General features: G+C 40.4%; 1 protein-coding gene across 7 annotated transcripts; it reads right to left on the bottom strand.

The window, feature by feature from the left end:
- Window positions 1-698: 698 nt before the first annotated feature.
- Window positions 699-19,112, bottom strand: LOC113531387 (cortexin-1). Of its 7 annotated transcripts, none has more exons than XM_034308826.2 (5): window positions 18,952-19,112; window positions 10,534-10,615; window positions 7,786-7,935; window positions 4,525-4,652; window positions 699-4,059 (listed from the first exon to the last, which is right to left on the bottom strand). In XM_034308826.2, the coding sequence occupies exon 5, from the start codon at window positions 3,293-3,295 to the stop codon at window positions 3,047-3,049; it is 249 nt and encodes an 82-aa protein (XP_034164717.1). In that variant the 5' UTR covers window positions 3,296-4,059; window positions 4,525-4,652; window positions 7,786-7,935; window positions 10,534-10,615; window positions 18,952-19,112; the 3' UTR covers window positions 699-3,046. The 7 variants fall into 7 exon arrangements, with proteins under 7 accessions (XP_034164717.1, XP_034164715.1, XP_026777924.1 ...); XM_034308824.2 differs by having other exon boundaries at window positions 10,534-10,618; window positions 18,952-19,111; XM_026922123.3 differs by having other exon boundaries at window positions 7,777-7,935; window positions 10,538-10,618; window positions 18,952-19,111.
- Window positions 19,113-19,669: the final 557 nt, after the last annotated feature.

Raw genomic sequence — 19,669 nt, 5'->3', positions numbered from 1 at the left:
GAAAGTATGGAATTTACTGACCTGGAGAAGAAATATATGTGCTGTTCCTCACACGGGGGACCAATACGCAGATTCTAAACCGCAGAGTACCAATAACATATGAAGTATTACTCATACCCAGGAAATGTAGGTTCTCTGGCGTTATTGGAAAATAATCAGTTCCTGGGTGGGACAGTACTTCACATCAGGCTGCATCACACCACCCCAGGATTGATTATTTTCCTAGTACAGCACACTCCATTGTGTTTTATTCCTTCCTTAAATAACCAGTCTCATTAATTATGCCCCTTAAAAGCACTGTTATAATCAGAATTACTTCTAACATACAGGTCTGCCTTCGAACTTTGGGTTTGATGACTTCGTGCAATGATACAAAATTGTTCAAAGAAAGAAAGTGATTCAGCTTCAAGATGGAGCTGAGTGTTTTTTAGCTCCATAATGTACATTTCCTGGGTTTTTTAGATAACAGTGTGTCATACAGTGTCAGATCAGGAAGTCTCTTTGATATACTGAACAGTTCAACACAGTTTGAGGTGAGTGTGTAATGACTGATTCATGCAACACTGGCAGCTCAAGCCTCACTTGTTAACTGTAGCACCAGTACAAAACTTAAAAAACAAACCTCAGACACCAATCATGTCTTGGCTACTTTAAGGTGGTGAAGGTGTTGTGAAATGGCTTATTGATAATGCAGAAAGTGTCTGTTGTAATTTTCATTTTATTACTGAACATTTTGAAGCATAAAGTGAATAAAACCCCTCTTTATTTGACACAATTGCCCCAGCTTAGCAAAAACAAAGGACTTAGGAAAATATCCAATCTGCTTACAGTACAAATATCAAAAACACACCAAAGCAACACATTGTTATGGGTTTTTTTTCTTGAACCAGTGAGGAGACATTGAGCTAGAAATCTTAAACTGAATACGTACAGTACAGTGTTAGCAAAAGAAGACTCCAAATCTGAGTCTGAATACAAAAATAAAGCACTTTCAGTAGTTCTAAAACTCACACAGTAACTCACTACACAGTCACAGAGCTCGGCAGATCAGCTACAGCTAATGACCACACAACATAACACTGTCCAAGGCATAAATATAGATAGATAGATATGGCTTGTAAATGATAGAAATACACTGAAATACACTGCAGCAATATCACATTTCTGACATCTTAAAGGGGATTCTGCTCCTGTAAACACCAAGGAAATAACACACCATCAGGGAAAAAGAACAGTGCTAATTACGGGTGGTCGAAGGCAGCAGTCTGAGGGGACTTCCACTTAGCAGGTGAACAGTGTTTACATATTTGGTGTATGATAACCAATTCTATCCAAAGGTGATGTAAATACAGTTGTAAATAGGTTTATCTGGTCACTATTATAACAGTTTAGTTATGCCGTGGACTTGCAGGTAGCCTTAATCAGCAGTCGCACTGCGTTTAATTTTAGCGGAGCAAAAAGGTGATTACGGCAGTTGTGTGTGAGATATTTCTCTTATTTGCTAGCAGTTACTGAGCTAAATACATAAAAATAATAATAACTAAGAAAAAATGTCATCAATAAATCAGTAGATTGAACTGGACAGATCATATGGGAAATCCTGTGAACAGCTAGCATATTAGCTAGCTAATTTGTTGAGAAGCAAAATTAGCTGTAGCTGTGATTATCAGATTAGCAAAGCTTATCCTTTTCTGGTAGCTCTCACTTAGTAGGAAGTGCATTCTCTTTTATTCCCTTTATTCCCTTCAGTTAGGCAAATTTATTTGCCTGTGGTCTGAGAACTGCTTTAATTGGTCAATATTATCTGTCTGTTGATATTTTGTAAATTCTGTACATTTTCATTCAGTTAAAGGGGGTGGCTCTGTAGTGAATGAGGCAGGGTTTAGCTGATTAGTTTGGAAATAATCAATCCAATATGGCAGCCCTGCTGTGGAAAATGATAGCCTGCATACTGGAACAGTGGGTTCCCAATCATTATGTTCTGAATGGTGACAGAATGGAATAAAATACATCTAATTCATACTTTCTCTGAGTCCACTACCAAGAACAGTTCCTCATTTATCAAAAACTAATACTTTACTCAGCTGACATTTGGAGATGCCTTTTTTTTTTTAATCAAATTTGATATGACACAGATATCAGAGCTCTAATATGGCCTGATATGGATCCAATACTTACCTTAACTTATAATCTACTCACTTTAGTAATTGCAGAACATGTTCAAAAGGCATTACTGTGAGAATGCCTGATGTCGTTGTCTTTAACTAATGATGGACCTGAGATGGAAATAATTATCTTGACTGAGCTAGATGATAACATATTAATAAATAAAATAGGAAATACAGTGGATTGGATGAGAAGTCAAATATGATCTGATAAACATCCAGCATGTCAGGCCATCATTGTTTGAATACGGATGCCAAGTATCAGATTGCTGCATCTGTATTTATTAATTTAAAGTGAGACAAATCTATTTTTGTCTGTATGAAATAAAATGGGTCTAACTATGGTTTCGCCTGCTACTTCCTCAGAAGCACTTTGCTTACACAACTGATGAAGAACTTACAAAATATCCTGTTTCTCTGGAACTGTTACTATGTGTACATTTATATGTACATCTCTTAATTAAAAAATAAAATAAAATGTAACTCCATATATACACCTAACACACAGTGTTAACTCCTGGCATCTAACAACTAACACCTGATACTGACTCAATAAAAACACATTATTCTTGCCTAGTGAATCTGAAAAATATAATTTGAAAAAAAAAACTGTATTAGTTTTTCATACCTGATGGAATAATAGTAGTTCGTAGTACCGGACTCTGACTGAATTTTGTCTCTGAATGCTGATTTTATGGGCCAAGGGAAAAGTGGATCATGGTTCAGGCAGCACTGCTCTAAGGGGAACCTTGTAGCCCTGAGGAGTCACTACAGGACGTGGTGAAAGGCGATTCACAGGCAGGTGGGAAGTCATCGAGGGCTGACCACAGAGAGAGCAAAGGCAGAGGCTCTCGGCTCGTCCACCATCGCTGGGCAGTGTTTTACACCAGCGCGTAGTCGAACTGGCCCCTCTCCAGGCCCTCTTTGTGGTCAGTCCAGGACGATGCCGGCATGCGGCTGTAGGGATCGAGTAGAATGCGGAAGCAGCGCACAAGCAGGAAGAGCAGGAAGAGCATGAGCAGGCCCACGAAAGCTAGAGCCGTTCTCTGCTCAGCGTCTGCAGCCAGCGGTGGCCTGCTGGGGAGCGCAGGGGAGAGCGGCTCGTACTCCAGTGGGGGAACATCGCTCATCCTCCACACGCCTCGCCCGCAGAACCTGCACACCGTCTGGACACTCGGGAGTATGGGCAGCTCTGCCAGATTGGACAGTAAGGGAGAGAACTTCTGCAAGTTTTACAGTCTCACACAAGTGGGAGCACTTTGGACCTCAGCTCCCCCTTGAGGAGAACAAAATGACAAGTCTGCTTATTTCAGTCCCAGCACGTCTGGTCCTCTCAACAGCAGACGTGGCGCGAGGGAAGACATGACACGACACAGCACAGGACAGATAGCTGATGCACACACTCTCTCACCCCGGCTAAATGGATCCAGATGGGACTTTGGTGTCCAGGTGTTATATACACTGGACCCTGCTTTTCAGAGATTAGCACAGCTGAACTGTAAATGGTTTGATGACACGTGTCCTTGTTTCCTGTTTTCAGCGTGTCCAAGCCTGCAGACCTGAGACTAATCTGATCAGTGGGACAGAAGATGGATGCATACAGAATAATAATAGTAGTTGCTAAATAAGCTGTCTGGCCACTGGAGGGACGAGATGGAGTGGGACATACAAGCTGCTGATAGTGCTACACAAACAATCTAACAATGCTAACAATCAAGGAAATCTAGTGACAAATAGACAATGGTCTCGGAAGGTTCAGAATCTATTACACAGTCACTTATAGAAGGCTGTGGAGTCAGAGCAAAGGAAGTCTGGGGCTCTCCAGGCTAGGTTTTAGCAATCCATTGCACATATGAATGTCTCTAGTCGTCTTCCTTATCTCCTTGGTCCACACCTGTAAACACATAAAACCTGCATTTGACAGAGCTAAGAGATTAAAAAAAAGTAATGTTCCACTCACACTAGCTCTTTGTCAGCAAAAGACAAGTGGCATTTCAGTGGAATTTGCTGGGCTCACACAGACTTCTGAGGTGAACAGATTTTGTGAGCAAAACTTTACATCAAGTTCAACTTTACACAACTGTTTTGGAGTTATTGTCCTTTGAATAGGTAGCAGAAGATCCAAAATGGATGATACACTAATTATAGCTTGGCATGAGATGTTATGTAATACTTCCCAACCCAACTATATATTCATTCTCAAAACTGGTGCATGGTAAACAGTAAAGAGGGTGGATGAAATGGTATAACTACTGTTTACCTTTGTATCACTTACTAAATAAGGGTGGTTATGGTTGGCAAGCAGAGAGACACAAATTTCAAATTTACATATTCATTTACTCATTTGGCTGTCACTTACAGTTGCAGTGCAGTTCAATCAGGATACAACTGAGCATTTGAAGTTCAAGGACCCAGCAGTGGCAGTTTGGTGGTGCTGGGATCTGAACTCACAACCTTTCGAACAGTAGCTAAAAGGAAAGGTCCACCCTGAAAGATTTGCATATCAACATTTATAATTAACATGTGATCTTCACTGTTGTAAAAGATTTATTTTATATTCAACTTTTTACTTCTTTCATCAACATGTTTCTCTATTTTCACTTTGGTTAACAGTTTTCCACATCACCCACATTGCTGTTCAACTGCCTGCTGATAGTGGCGCATGATTTAGCCCTTGCTTTATCTCTACCTAAAGATAGCAATGCACTTTAGTCCTTTAGTCTGTCCTGCTCTCTCACCTCCTCAAACAGACCAGCTTCCAAAGCTTCAACTTTAATGATAATACCACATCAGCACCGTTACACTCATCATCTTGTAGATCCCTAACTAGCCAAGCCAAGTCTCTGCCATAACTACTATAGCTGCTTTGCATTCTGGGACTTTCTGTGTCCAGCGTTTGCATAAATGTCTCCAATACTTCTATGTTGGATTTCTCATTAATATGACATTGAACATCGCTGGAAAATGATGAGTGAGAAAAGAAGCTCTTGCTCCTTTTTTAGGACCTAAGAGCAAAAGCTGATCATTATCCATTATGTTTGAGATTGTTTAACTTTTTTCTCTTATTAAACACCATTGTAACTGTGCTACCAATAACAATGTATGCGTGTGATATCACAACAGCACACCACTTCTAACTTCTCACCGGATTAATGACAAAACAGCAACAACAAACAAATTAGGACCAGAATCATTACACACATCACAAACATATTTAATGTTTTTCAGGGTAGAGTTTTCCTTTAAAGCCTTAACTGCTGATCCATCATTGTCCTACAAAGTTCTGGTGTGATTAAGGCTTTGATTAAGGCTTTAACAGTTTGTAAAACCACTGGTCTGAGAAATCACCCCATGCTTCATTCAGATCCAAAGTTAATATACAGTTAATTTAACAGCAGCCAGACCAGAAGTTCACTAATGAAATAACCTTCATCCAGCACATTTGTGAAAAGCCTGCATAGTTGAATAACACTGCTGGAAATTTGTTTGCGATGTCTACTACCACATCCATACATTAAAATGACATCAAGTCTTAGTAGTGCTTCAAGTATTACTCTGACATACTGACAGCATGATCAGTCAGTGATTACCTCATTATAGTCGCATTAGCAGTCAGGAACAAAAGTACATTGAGACATTAATAGTGTAAATGCCATGCCCATTCATCAGGGCTGTGTTTCAGTAATATTAACACACTGCTGTGAGGAGGATTCAAACAGCTACTCAGGAATAATAGAAAGTGTCTTTTTGAGAGTAGAACTCCTTTCCATTCCTCTGTTAGCTCTGGCATGACAAGTGTGTTAGAATACATAAAGCAAGGGAAGGCAAGGAAGAATAAGGAAAGAAAAAGGAAGAGACAGAGACATAGATAGAAGGAGGGAATGATAAAAAGAAGGCACGGAAGAAACACTTAGCTAGAACCCTGGAGGATATGGATAGATTCGGTATTGAGGAAAAGTCTCAGATTCCTCACTTGGTATTCTCCAATTTCATCAAACATAAACAGAGTAGACTCAAAGTGAGGCTGCACAAAGTACTATATGTATGGGGTGCCAGTAATTTTGAGACATGTTTTCATTTTCAGTGATTAAGCTTTTAAGCTTTTAAGGTTAAGCTAATTAATCATAAAAACATGTCAACTTCTTTACCCATCTTTACTATGGGTGCCAATAGTTTTGTAAAATAGTAAAATAGCTTTTTTTAAATATATCTCTTTAAAAAAGCTTTAAATATTATTACACTCAATCATTGGCTGTTAAATATAAATCATCAATCACATATCGATGTACAACATTGGGAAGGACAAACAAACACACACACACACACACACACACACAAACAAACACACTAAATCAAATGACTTAATCAATAAAACCAGATCGATCGGCTGTTCTCGAAGACACACAATGACATCAGACAGCAAGGTGTAAATAAGGACAAGTAAATGTAAAGACTTCGCTGTTAAAGCTAAATCCCAGGAGAAGGTTACACAAAATCTGATTCTGTCCACTAAACCAAAATCAGTGCTTCCAAATTCAGAATAAATCCAATAAATAAAGTCCTGAAATGTAGCAGTTACTTCTGTTCGTTATGTTTGTTAAGTGTGCAATAAGACTGGTTATGTTAGCAAAGTAAAGTTTACATTTAATTTTTAAAAAATTAAATAACAGGGACATTTAATTTTTATGCATCGATGACTCAAGCATGGCTGTAATTAGCCATGATGACAACGAGGTCCGGGCCTCAGTAGTTTCTGAAGGATTTGTTTGTTTGTGTGTATATACATGGTTTTACGGTAACCACCAGCCGCCACTCATCTGTTTTCTGTTTTAAGATGTAAACACTAGAAAAGTTTACATGCACACTTTCTTATTCATTACTGTACATAGCATCTTTTTCCAAGAATAGACTGTTCATTTTGCATAAGTTTGTTTAACAAAAACAGTCCATTCTTTATGTAAGTATTGTATAATATACCAAATAATGAACATCTCAATAATACAATAACTAGATGAAATAGACAATTTAGTAATGGTAAGAGCTCTACTCTGCTCTATTGTTAAATCAGCTCACTGACAATTTTGAACAATCCAAGGATAAAAAACTATGCTCTCTCAGAAATAGTGTATTATATTTTGAGGCTGATAAAAAGTTAAGTTTCAATAAGTCTACAAAGTAAATGGTATATTCTTGCAAAAACCTCTTGTACTATATGCTCCTCTAATATGAAGTCAATTCACTGTGGCATTTTTAAGAAATATGAAAGCAAACTAAAGAAAAAATTCTAGGATTTTGTGAAATTTGCTGTTTTTGGAGGCTGAAATCGATAGGTATCTTCTTGTAAACCAAGAAATTCAATAAAATTAAATGTCTAACTGGAGAGGAGTATATGGAAGAATGGAAGGATAAAGCAACAGAGATTAAAAAATAGCAGTTGATGTAGTATACATACATCATATGTATTGATCATACTGTTTTTTTCGATCATTTCTAAGCTATGAGCTAGCAGTCAAATGATTTCTTCATATCCTTTACCATCTACATTAGTTCAGTGTTACAAACCTTACATGATCTGCACTCATAACACGGAATTTAAAGGTAAAAATCTCACGTGTAGGACCTCGTAAGTGCACTGTGTCCTCCAGGTCGTGCAGCTTCAGATGAAAGGGGCAGTGCCAGGCTCTGACTCCGGGGTCGGGCAGTGCCCGTCTGTCCAGAGAGCAAAGCAGATGGCAGCGCAGCATGAGCCCCTAAACCTTTACATCAGAGCCTACAGGAGAAAGGAGAGGACATGCTGAGGTTACGAAGATACGTGCTTCCGAGTCAGGCAGCATAAAAATACAGCCACATACTGTCATCTCTCCTAAACACATAGCATATAAACACTCAAATGCTCTGTTATGCCTCGGGGCACTTGTTTATTTATTTTTGTTGGCACGGTTTGGCTCCACTTGTAATCTACAAGGAAACTTCACCACAAATCAATAGGAATTTCTTCAGACCGATCATCTATCCTACGACGAAACATTTCTATCCTGATGAGCGTGGTCTCTTCCAGGATGACTCCACCCCCATCCACAGGGCACAAGGGCTCACTGAATGGTTTGATGGGGATGAAAATGGTTTGATGAATAGTAGCTGACACTGAACTCAGCATTAAAAAGTAGAGAATATCATTAGATCCCATAGGTACTGATCTTGCGCAAGTTCCAAAAACCAAACGATGCCAAAAGATTCAGCGGTTGCTTCTGTTTAGAATTCTGGATAGTCCCACATTTAAGCCTCCCCAAAAACAGTTTACGCCCAAGTCTCGCCCTTGTTTCAGTGGATAGTCTCACCTGGATACTGTAGATTTGTACCTAAGGACTACTGCTGTAATCATAAAGACTGTCCTGTGCTCATCCCAGGACTCTTATTCACAATCTGCTCATACTGAACATCCACAGTACTGTTTGTGTTTACTCTTCTACACCTGTATAATGTAATAATTTATAATCCCACTATCCAAGTCACCCAGAAGAGGATGAGGTTCCCTTTTGATTCTGGTTCCTCTCCAGGTTTCTTCCTCATATCTCCTTCCTCAGGGAGTTTTTCCTTGCCACTGTCACCTATGGCTTACTCGTTATGAATCTAAACCTATATCCAGATTTCTGTAAAGCTGCTTTTTTGACAATGTCCATATACAAAAAAAACTGAATCCAGTACTTGGTGCAGTATTAATGAAAGTCATGATCAGCCAATCTATGTTCCTATTACTACAGATGCTATTGAAGCAAGCTGCCTCATTCTGTGTCCATCAGATCCCCTTTCAACATCCTTTAGCACATCCTTTCCCTTTTTTTTTGTTGGTAAAACCATGCCTCAATGGTTCAATGTTCATCCTGGTCATCCTGCCAAACTCCTGATAGTAATCTGACTCCTAACATGTACACAAAGAAATCGTCACAGAATTCAGTCATCAGGTTCACTTGGTAGAGATCTAGGGAGAGAATGAGGCAGTACAATGGCTAGTTCTAATACAAAGAAGGCTTCTCCAGGGTCACTAGTAACTTCATGTGTTAAGTTCGTGTTACATTCAGGTTTTGAGATATGAATTTGATCTTCATCTTGGTCAAGATGTGGACACTAAATCCTCAGACATGTGCCCCCTGTCCTTTAGGTGTGGGCAGATCACTGAGTCTTGACCCTTCATTCTTCTTTCACTCCTTGATTATCCCGTTTCTTACTTTTTCACTCTTTTTCTTCTTTATGTTTTCTTATATCATCAATTTGTTTCCTTACTTCCCTTTTATTATTTTATCTCCCCCTTTTATTATTCTACCATTTTCATTCTCCTTCTGCTCCATTGTTTCTCTCGATGTCCATCATTCTTATTTTCAGTCATTTCTCCCTCATTTAAGTTTCTTGTTTTCCTTTTATTCCGTTTTCTTTCTTCTTTCTAATGCCGTTCTCCCAAATATATTGAATATACACAGGCAAATGTATCAAATTATTTTCATGACATTATGATAAAACAAATATAAAATGTATAAAAAAATTCAAACTTAAAATTGTCTTGCTATATTGGCAGATACAGATTTTAGATTTTGCTTCTTTTTAGAAATAAATGTGTGAAATTAGTCGAACTATCTGCCAATAGTTTCTTTATCATTTTCTCTTCTTTATTCCTTCCCTTCTCTCTCTTTAAATTTCTAGACTTTCCTTTCTCACTCCTTTTAACATTCTCTTTTTCTCATTCATTTTCCCTTTTTTCATTTCTTCCTTTCATTATTTCTCTTTTATTTTCCTGTTGGTCATTTATTTTCCCTTCTTTTATTCCTTTCCTTTCCTTCTCTTGTTCTTTAACTGCTATCATTCTCTCTTTTTTCTCTTTCAGTCTTTCTCTCTCAGTCTTACTTTCAATCTTTCCTTTTCTCTCTCATTTTCATTCACAGTTTCTTTCCCTCCCTTTATTCTCTCGTTTTTGTCTTCCAATATACAGGTCAGTCCTCATTTTTCATGGAACTTTTTATCAGCCATTCTCTCCCTTATATCTTTCATTCTTTCCTTTTACTTCCTTGTTTTCTTTTACCCTTTTCTTTGTTCATTTTATCATTATCTTTTTTAATTTTACTTTTTTCACTCTCCCTTAATCTCTCCTCTTTGTTCAGTCTTTCTCACACTCTTATCATTGTTTTTCTTTTACTCTTGCTTTTCACTCCTCTCTCTTGGTCATCCATTATCTCAATTTATTTCTGTTGTTTTCATTTCTCCCACTGTTTTACCATTCTTTCTTTATCTCTTACGTTCACTTTCTTCATTGTCTTTCTTCTCTCCTGCCTCCTTTCTAATAGTGTTTCTCTTTTTCATTTATTTTCTGGAATCATACCCACTCTCTTTCCCAGCAGGGTCGGAGATGATCCTCAATAACACGTCCGTCTCCCATCTAAGACCCTCAGGGTTTTCTTTCACTGCTGACAGATAAAACAAACAAGGGCAAATGGGGACATAAATGACAGTCCATTAAAGCACTCATGTGTCCACCGGTGTAACATGCTGTCCTCTGGAGCTTAGAGTCAGAGTGTCCCCCTGTGTCCGATCATTATGTCCCCCACAGCGTCTGATCTCAGCAGCAGCCATTCCTCATGCGGTGGCACTGAGGGGCGAAAGCCTGGATTTATCATTATTTGCGACTTGTCTGAGGTCCATCTGCAAAGTGAATTAGAGGCCATCGTCTAATGATGAATGCCACAAATCTATCCACTTTGTTCTGCCCCCCCCCAACCCCACCCCCCACACACCACCAATATCATGGCCAAACTGACAGTCAGCTGATGCTGATGGCCTGCACTTCGACGGGAAATTAGCTGAACTCCTTCCAACTGTCTGCTTATAAAGATAAAATGGGTTTGGGAGAAAAGGGCAAGAGGAACCATTTACAAAAGACACACAGTGTCTGATCAGAACAAATGCTACAATAGAAACTGTGTATGTGTGTGTGTGTGTGTGTGTGTGTGTGTGTGTGTGTGTGTGTGTGTGTGTGTGTGGTTAAGTTCAGAGAAGCTATTTATTGCCATCGATCATGCAAGTTCTGATGATGGTTCTGGTCTTGTTTGTCTCAATTCATTGATCAGCACAGAACAATTTGTTCCCCTGTAATAAGATGCTGCTTAAAACAAGGTCACCTTGAACTCAGACACGTCCTAAGCTACATGCATCTAATTTTCCTGGTTGTGTACCCTATCCAGCATCCACATAGTCTACATCCTAGCTACTGTTACTACTGTAGCTCCAGTTTTCACTGATCAACTGCATTTGGGGTGGGACTAAACTCCCATGTGGGTGGGTGTTAAACTATTACCATTAAGGTGTATTGGAAAAAGGAAGCAGAAACCTTTGCAGAGAAAGGACAGGATGTCAAAGAGAGACATTGTTTCAGCCTGCCCAACTGAGCCCAATTTCTCACTTTTATACTGATTCTCCATACTCATGTGCCACTACCACTTAAGTTTGTGAAACTGACCACAAAATGTTTGGAGGAAAAAAAGAGAAAAAATAATGCTAAAGGTTATAAGCAGTCTGCAGTCTGCTGGTCTTCTGCAAAGACATCACCACAATATTATCCTGAAAAAGCCCGGGTTAACAGGGTGAACTATCTGCCAGCACCAAACCTGCAGTGGAGTTGAGACGCCTCCAGGCCCACCCCAGAACATGGGCCCACTCTGAACCACAGGCCCACCCAAAACCATGGGCCCACCACAGGCCCTACCCTGAATCACGATGCCACTCTGAGCCACAGGCCCAACCCCGAATCACTGTGTCACTCTGAACCACAGGCCCTACCCTGAATCACTGTGCCACTCTGAACCACAGGCCCAACCCCGAATCACTGTGCCACTCTGAACCACAGGCCCAACCCCGAATCACTGTGCCACTCTGAACCACAGGCCCTACCCTGAATCACTGTGCCACTCTGAACCACAGGCCCAACCCTGAATCACTGTGCCACTCTGAACCACAGGCCCTACCCTGAATCACGATGCCACTCTGAGCCACAGGCCCAACCCCGAATCACTGTGCCACTCTGAGCCACAGGCCCAACCCCGAATCACTGTGCCACTCTGAACCACAGGCCCAACCCTGAATCATGGTGCCACTCTGAACCACAGGCCCAACCCCGAATCACTGTGCCACTCTGAACCACAGGCCCAACCCCGAATCACTGTGTCACTCTGAACCACAGGCCCAACCCCGAATCACTGTGCCACTGTGAACCACAGGCCCTACCCTGAATCACTGGGTCACTCTTAACCACAAGCCCAACCCTGAATCACTGTGCCACTGTGAACCACAGGCCCAACCCCGAATCACTGTGCCACTCTGAACCACAGGCCCTACCCTGAATCACGATGCCACTCTGAACCACAGGCCCAACCCTGAATCACTGTGTCACTCTGAACCACAGGCCCTACCCTGAATCACGGTGCCACTCTGAACCACAGGCCCAACCCTGAATCACTGTGCCACTCTTAACCACAGGCCCAACCCTGAATCACTGTGCCACTCTGAACCACAGGCCCAACCCTGAATCACTGTGCCACTCTGAACCACAGGCCCAACCCTGAATCACGATGCCACTCTGAACCACAGGCCCAACCCTGAATCACTGTGTCACTCTGAACCACAAGCCCAACCCTGAATCACTGTGCCACTCTGAACCACAGGCCCAACCCTGAATCACTGTGTCACTCTGAACCACAGGCCCTACCCCGAATCATGATGCCACTCTGAACCACAGGCCCTACCCTGAATCACTGTGTCACTCTGAGCCACAGGCCCTACCCTGAATCATGGTGCCACTCTGAACCACAGGCCCAACCCTGAATCATGGTGCCACTCTGAACCACGGGTCCACTCTTAACCATGTGCCGTTTCTTAACCACGGGCCCTACAAAGGAGTTCCTGACTAATATGCAGCGCATATTATATTAATCTAGCTAGCTATGGGTTAAAAATATAACGTTTCATTTTGATTTATTAAAATTGTATTAACAACCGAGGTGAATAATGTAGACTTGAGCCTGAATTAATATCCCACAATTTTAAATGACAGCATAAAACGCCTCACTGACGCCCACGATTACCTAGTGTGATTGACAGGGGAGAGAGAATATGGCCAATTTTGCTCTCATGGACTCCCAGCCACAGATGGCTGTGGCATCATTAGGACAACAGTTTAATTTAAAAAAAAATCTTTTCTAATAAGTGATTGATATGTGTCATTTGTTGTCTTGTGTCATCTCTGAAACGCACCTTTTCTGGCGAAATTTTAAAAAAAAAAATTTAAACTAGAAAAAAAAAAAAGTCGGGTGCCCAAAAGTGGTAGGAGAAAAGGGAGGAAAACAATTTTATTTATTATTCAATTGTTTCAATTTGTGCTCAACCTCAGGAAAGTGTGAAACTGAATAGCTTACTGTGCCATGTTTATTATTATGCCAAAATTCAAAATAAGGGCCCACTGGAGAATTCTTGTGCCACCCCTTCACTGAGCCTCACTGTGTCTCTGGAAATGGCGGTTCTCCTCAGACTACTCAAGTCCCTGCACCCTCCCCTCAAATAAATTTACAGTCACATCTATCACTGGCCAGCTTTGAAGTAATCGCTTTAAAAATCCTGTTCTGAACAGTAGCAGGACTAATAAAGAAAAATCTAACAGTGGTTTTCTGGACATGACCCAGCTGGCTGTGCTGGAAAATGACAGAGTAATTTTCTGCTCTGTGTCTGTGCCACCGATTTCCGTTGTAATGGAGGAACCCAGTGGCTATCCACAAAAGACCCCTTGCTGTTGATGGGCTTTATGTCAAACACAGCTGCCTCCCATCCCACCGCATGTCAATGAGGCGTTCCAATGAGAACAACTTAACTGCCAAGAGTAGGACCTAATTTTTGGTATTAATCACAATTGTCGATCTGGAACGAAATGTCACAGAACAAAATGTTCAGAGGGTTCAGTGCTACTGTTTCTGCTTCAATAAAGTGTGTCATTTAAACACTTTGCAGGTGTGGTAAAAGTCATTGGCTCTAATCTCAGATCAGTCGCCTCTATTCCTGTCAGTCCTAATGAAGGAGGCGTGGCTTCTTTACCTGTCAGTCCTAATGAAGGAGGCGTGGCTTCTGTACCTGTCAGTCCTAATGAAGGAGGCGTGGTTTCTGTACCTGCCAGTTCTAATGAAGGAGGTGTGGCTTCTTTACCTGTCAGTCCTAATGAAGGAGGCGTGGCTTCTGTACCTGTCAGTCCTAATGAAGGAGGCGTGGTTTCTGTACCTGCCAGTTCTAATGAAGGAGGCGTGGTTTCTGTACCTGTCAGTTCTAATGAAGGAGGCGTGGCTTCTGTACCTGTCAGTCCTAATGAAGGAGGCGTGGTTTCTGTACCTGCCAGTTCTAATGAAGGAGTCATGGCTTCTGTACCTTTTAGTCTTAATGAAGGAGGCGTGGCTTCTGTACCTGTCAGTCCTAATGAAGGAGGCGTGGTTTCTGTACCTGCCAGTTCTAATGAAGGAGGCGTGGTTTCTGTACCTGTCAGTTCTAATGAAGGAGGCGTGGCTTCTGTACCTGCCAGTCCTAATGAAGGAGGCGTGGCTTCTGTACCTGCCAGTTCTAATGAAGGAGGCGTGGTTTCTGTACCTGTCAGTCCTAATGAAGGAGGCGTGGTTTCTGTACCTGCCAGTTCTAATGAAGGAGGCGTGGTTTCTGTACCTGTCAGTTCTAATGAAGGAGGCGTGGCTTCTGTACCTGTCAGTTCTAATGAAGGAGGCGTGGTTTCTGTACCTGCCAGTTCTAATGAAGGAGGCGTGGTTTCTGTACCTGTCAGTTCTAATGAAGGAGGCGTGGCTTCTGTACCTGTCAGTTCTAATGAAGGAGGCGTGGTTTCTGTACCTGTCAGTTCTAATGAAGGAGGCGTGGCTTCTGTACCTGTCAGTCCTAATGAAGGAGGCGTGGCTTCTGTACCTTTTAGTCCTAATGCAGGAGTCATGGCTTCTGTACCTGTCAGTTCTAATGAAGGAGGCGTGGCTTCTGTACCTTTTAGTCCTAATGAAGGAGTCATGGCTTCTCTGCCTGTCAGTCCCAAAGTGAAGGAGGTTTTTGCCTCTGATCCTGTTAGGCCCAGTGAAGAAATTCAAAATTCCCTTATAACTTAGAAATGCCAAAATGGATCATTACAACATATTGACAAAAATGTCTTGAGGGGAGGGACTGAAACAAAACTGTGTATAAAATGTTGATATGTAAAGAACATGGAGTATTAAGTACAAATTGAATGTGTGTATTACATGTTGCAGGTTTATTCAAACTGACTGGCTGAGTGCACACTTTCTACCTGGAGCTTAGTCAGAGGGAATATGCCAGCACTCTGTCAAATCCACCTGCCGCATCTTTAATTCCCAGCCCAGATCACAGCATGAAATATTAAGCTGGAATGGACAGCACAGATGGCAGTGAGTGACTGACGGGGCGAGTGTATGTAGCAGCACAGGTCCTCAGTGGGCTCCACATTTCAAACGAACTCAAAGGGGGAACTAACAGAGAAATGGCACATTTATAGGACTGACACAAACCGAACTGACGCTCAGATGTTTCTGTCTCACTGCACACACCCTGTTATAAAAAAACAAATCAGCACTTTCTAAAGTCTAAATACAGAGGACAGCACTTCCTTCACTGCATGGTGACCTGCTGTGGGGACATGCAGCCGGAGACTATCCGCCCACAGACATGTCAGTCCCTTCCAGAGGTCTGTCATTGTGGGTGTCACATCAAAACTCAGCAAATGTCAAAAGGACGGTAAGGGACAATGGAGAGGGACAGCAAAAAGGTCAAACCATCTTTGCTGTGAGTGGCATTATAAAAAAGGATTTAAGCTTGAACTTCTGTCAGCGGAAACAGAATGAAATACAGTAATTAAATCTGTGCAGGAGAAAATGAAAATGCTGATGCAGAGCAAGAGGTGTGTGCATGAAAGGTCCAGCTCGTAAACCGGAAAAAGAAAGCTTGGATTAAAAATAAAAGAAAGCAGATATGAAGGGATGTTCAGAAGAGCATCCAGGATTCAAAATACTTAGAAAAAAAGCACACTAAAGAAAAAGAGTGTTCCAATATTTGCCTCTTTAGCAGTCTGAGCAGGATTTGAGTCCAAAATGCTAGATTCCAATCCAAACAAGTTAACAGCCACTGGACCAGACAGTAAATCAGCACTCTTTACTGGGAAGATAATAAAAACCCAGACATGGTGTCAATTATCAAATGGCTCCAAATTACAGCCCTAAAGAATATTTCAAGCAGTATCTTGGAAGGAAATTGAACGCTACTCTTTGATCCAACACCACCTCCGTTCAAAACATTTACTGATATTAATCTGTACCCGGGGGAAAAAATGCACCTTCTTCGTAGGCGGACCAGGAAGCTTGGGCATCTTAGATATTAACACAGATGGAGAGTAAGCCATATGCTATACTTATAGTCAGAAATGACCTACTTCAGAGAATGATTCAAAATTTCAACTCAAACAATTAGTGCAACTAATCACCTTTCGTCTAAAAAACAAAGTCATTCTCCTAAGATTTTTAACATGATACTAGTTTCTCTCATAAACCAATGTGGCAAAATTATTGAGACACCTAAATATATTTAAAATAAATTTAATCTATTATTTTTTTGGGGAAAAAATTACAGTATTTTTAAAATATTTTAAAGTATTTTTGCTTGAATCTGTGATGTTGTTGTTGCCTTTGACCAAATCTGAGGTTGCACACATGGAAAATCACTTTATTGTCTGCCACCAGGAGGAACACCAAAGCTTCTCAACACTAAAGAGACAGACTGTTGTTGAGCTGCACAAGTCAGGAATAAAAATAAATAGCAATTCATGTACTAGATGCCATCTCCATAACAACAAGCTCTTTGGAAGCATTGAAAGATGCCCTTCTTAAGAACCTCTCACAAAATGCAGCTCCAAAATTCACCAAGCCTCACTGAAATAATAACTGGAAATGCCTTTTGTTGTCATGAGACCAAAATTAAACTTTATAGCCGAACACCACTGGCATGTTTTGGTGACACTGTAAAATAGTGGCACTGCTTTGGGACTGTATTGTGGGCCTGTCCTTGAGAAGAGGTAAAGAGATTTTAGCCCAAAACCTGCTTGCTCTGCTAGGAAGTTAAGACTTGGTTGTAGATGGATCTTTCAACAAGTTAATAAGTGCAAACATCCAAATCAATACAGAAATGGTTACAGGAACACAAAATCAATCTCAGTCTCCGGATTTGCACCTGTGGTCTGAATCAAAAAGGAAAGTCTGCATGCACAAAATTAAAAATCTAAAGGAGCTTAAAATGTTGTGAATAGTGAAGTAGACCAAGATCTAACAAGTGTCTCCAACCTTGCTAGAGACTACTAGATTCGCCAAATATTAATTGTGAATAATTTTTTAATTATGATGTTAAAGTTAGTGTTTCACACAAACCAAAGCACTACTTAGGAAAACATTTTGTTAGGAAAAAAATATTTTGTTAGAATAAACACAAAAACACATAAATACAATGTTATATGGGTTTAAACTCACTTACTGCATGTGATATTTATTTTGTATATTTACTTTTTTCACTATTTTCATGAGGAATGCCAATAACATACTGACGAGGTAGCTTTTTTAGAGCCTTTTTTTTTCAGAGGGTATGGTATGCAAGCATTTGAGTCTCTGGTTAAGGTTCGTGGTTAGGGTTTGAGGTAAACGATTCTGTTTCAGCTTGAACAGTGCATGTTGCCAGCTCATTTATGACCAGCGTTAACTCTGACCAGTAATTACAGTGAGAGTGTTATTTCGTCAAATCTAATTTGGGATTGAGCAACAGGAATCTCCGACTTACGGTAGTAATGGCTTCTTTATGACAAACATGAGCAGTGATCATAAAAAGAAAATGACTCCTGAGAGAGAGAGAGAGAGAGAGAGAGAGAGAGAGAGAGATAGAGAGAGAGTGAGTTCTTGCTCTGGACTGCACCAAAACTTTCACCACAGTGCATTTATCATGATTACAGTGATTACAGATCCAGCACTGGATCTGCTCAGAATTAATACATCCTTGGAGTCAAATGTAGCTAGAATCGGATAAATATATACACACGAAAATCTTTTTTGTTGTTTTCTCATATGTTTGCATGATTTGTGCACAATTGCTGATTTTGAATAAATAACTCAGGGGCACACATTTTGTACCTTTAGTATGTATCTTTCACACAGAAAAGTGAATGTAGTATACCTGTAAACTAATGTACTAAGGTATGCAACTGGACCATTAAGAGTGCTCTATCTTTTTCTGACAATGAATAAGAGTGTGTATCTAATATCAATATATCTAGACAAAATAGTGCTGAACATATACAAGTATATATCAGCTTCTCAGGTACAGGTTATAGGAGATACATTCTTCAACATGATGCAGAATAGAAAGGAGTAGAGCATTAAACCTGAGGCTGTGATTGCTGTTCTGCACTTTAATATATGACACAGCATTACTACTATATTCCAGTAATAAATAATGAGGTCTGGGAATAAAATGACTTAAAATGTCAGCTTTTATTCCACATAGTATCTCTGCAGTTTTAATCACCATATGGCAGATAAATCGGATGGAAGTTTCTGAAGCTGTCTGCAATCCACAGCATGCAACCTTTCAACATTAAACAGCACCAACAGCAGATCATGCTGTGCGTGTAAATAAAAACGGAGGCGAAAGAGATATAAAATCTTACCCCTGCTATGCCAGGAAAGACGAATATGACCAGCATCAGATGGGAAGTGCAGTGAAACTTCAGTCGCTTTGCAGCTCCGTTAAACGAACTCGAATAACACCATCGAGCAACGCAGCCTGACAAGCGATTCGTCAGAGATTCGTTTCTGTATGAACGACTCTTTGGAATGATTCAATCACTGAATCGATTCTTCACCAGGAACGAATCCAGAGCTTTTTTTTTTTTTTTTTCACGCACAAACAAATACTCAGGCTACATCATCTAAAGTAGGTGTTTGTGCAGTTCGGGTTGTTGAGGCTGTATGTATTCCAACTCCTCACTTTTTCATTCTCTGACATTTTTGCAGTCAGTAGATGTGCTACTGCGCATGCGCACTGTCAGAGTCATTGAATGGGTAGATGGACAGAGAGATTGTCATGCACAAAAAAATCTAAAAAAAAAAGAGTAAATATAATCTATAACTAATACTAATAGCTTTTTTTTAATATTACCCACTCAATTTTTACATTCCCTTATTTTATTTTATTTTATTGTATCTACTTCTTGCTGCAGATAGTTATGTAAAAGACAAGATTGCTCATAGGGAATTTAAAGTATTACAGAGAAAATATAAATATTACAGTAGTAGTGTCAATGTGACAGTACAAACTGAATAGTAGCAGGCTCAGTGTGATATCATGTAGAGCATTAAACATCAGAAAATGTGCAAAATACAGAA

Source organism: Pangasianodon hypophthalmus, chromosome 11, assembly GCF_027358585.1.
Source record: "Pangasianodon hypophthalmus isolate fPanHyp1 chromosome 11, fPanHyp1.pri, whole genome shotgun sequence".
NCBI classification, from domain to species: Eukaryota; Metazoa; Chordata; class Actinopteri; order Siluriformes; family Pangasiidae; genus Pangasianodon; species Pangasianodon hypophthalmus.
The sequence above is the reverse complement of the archived record's forward strand: the minus strand, read 5'-3'. Positions and strand labels throughout refer to the sequence as shown.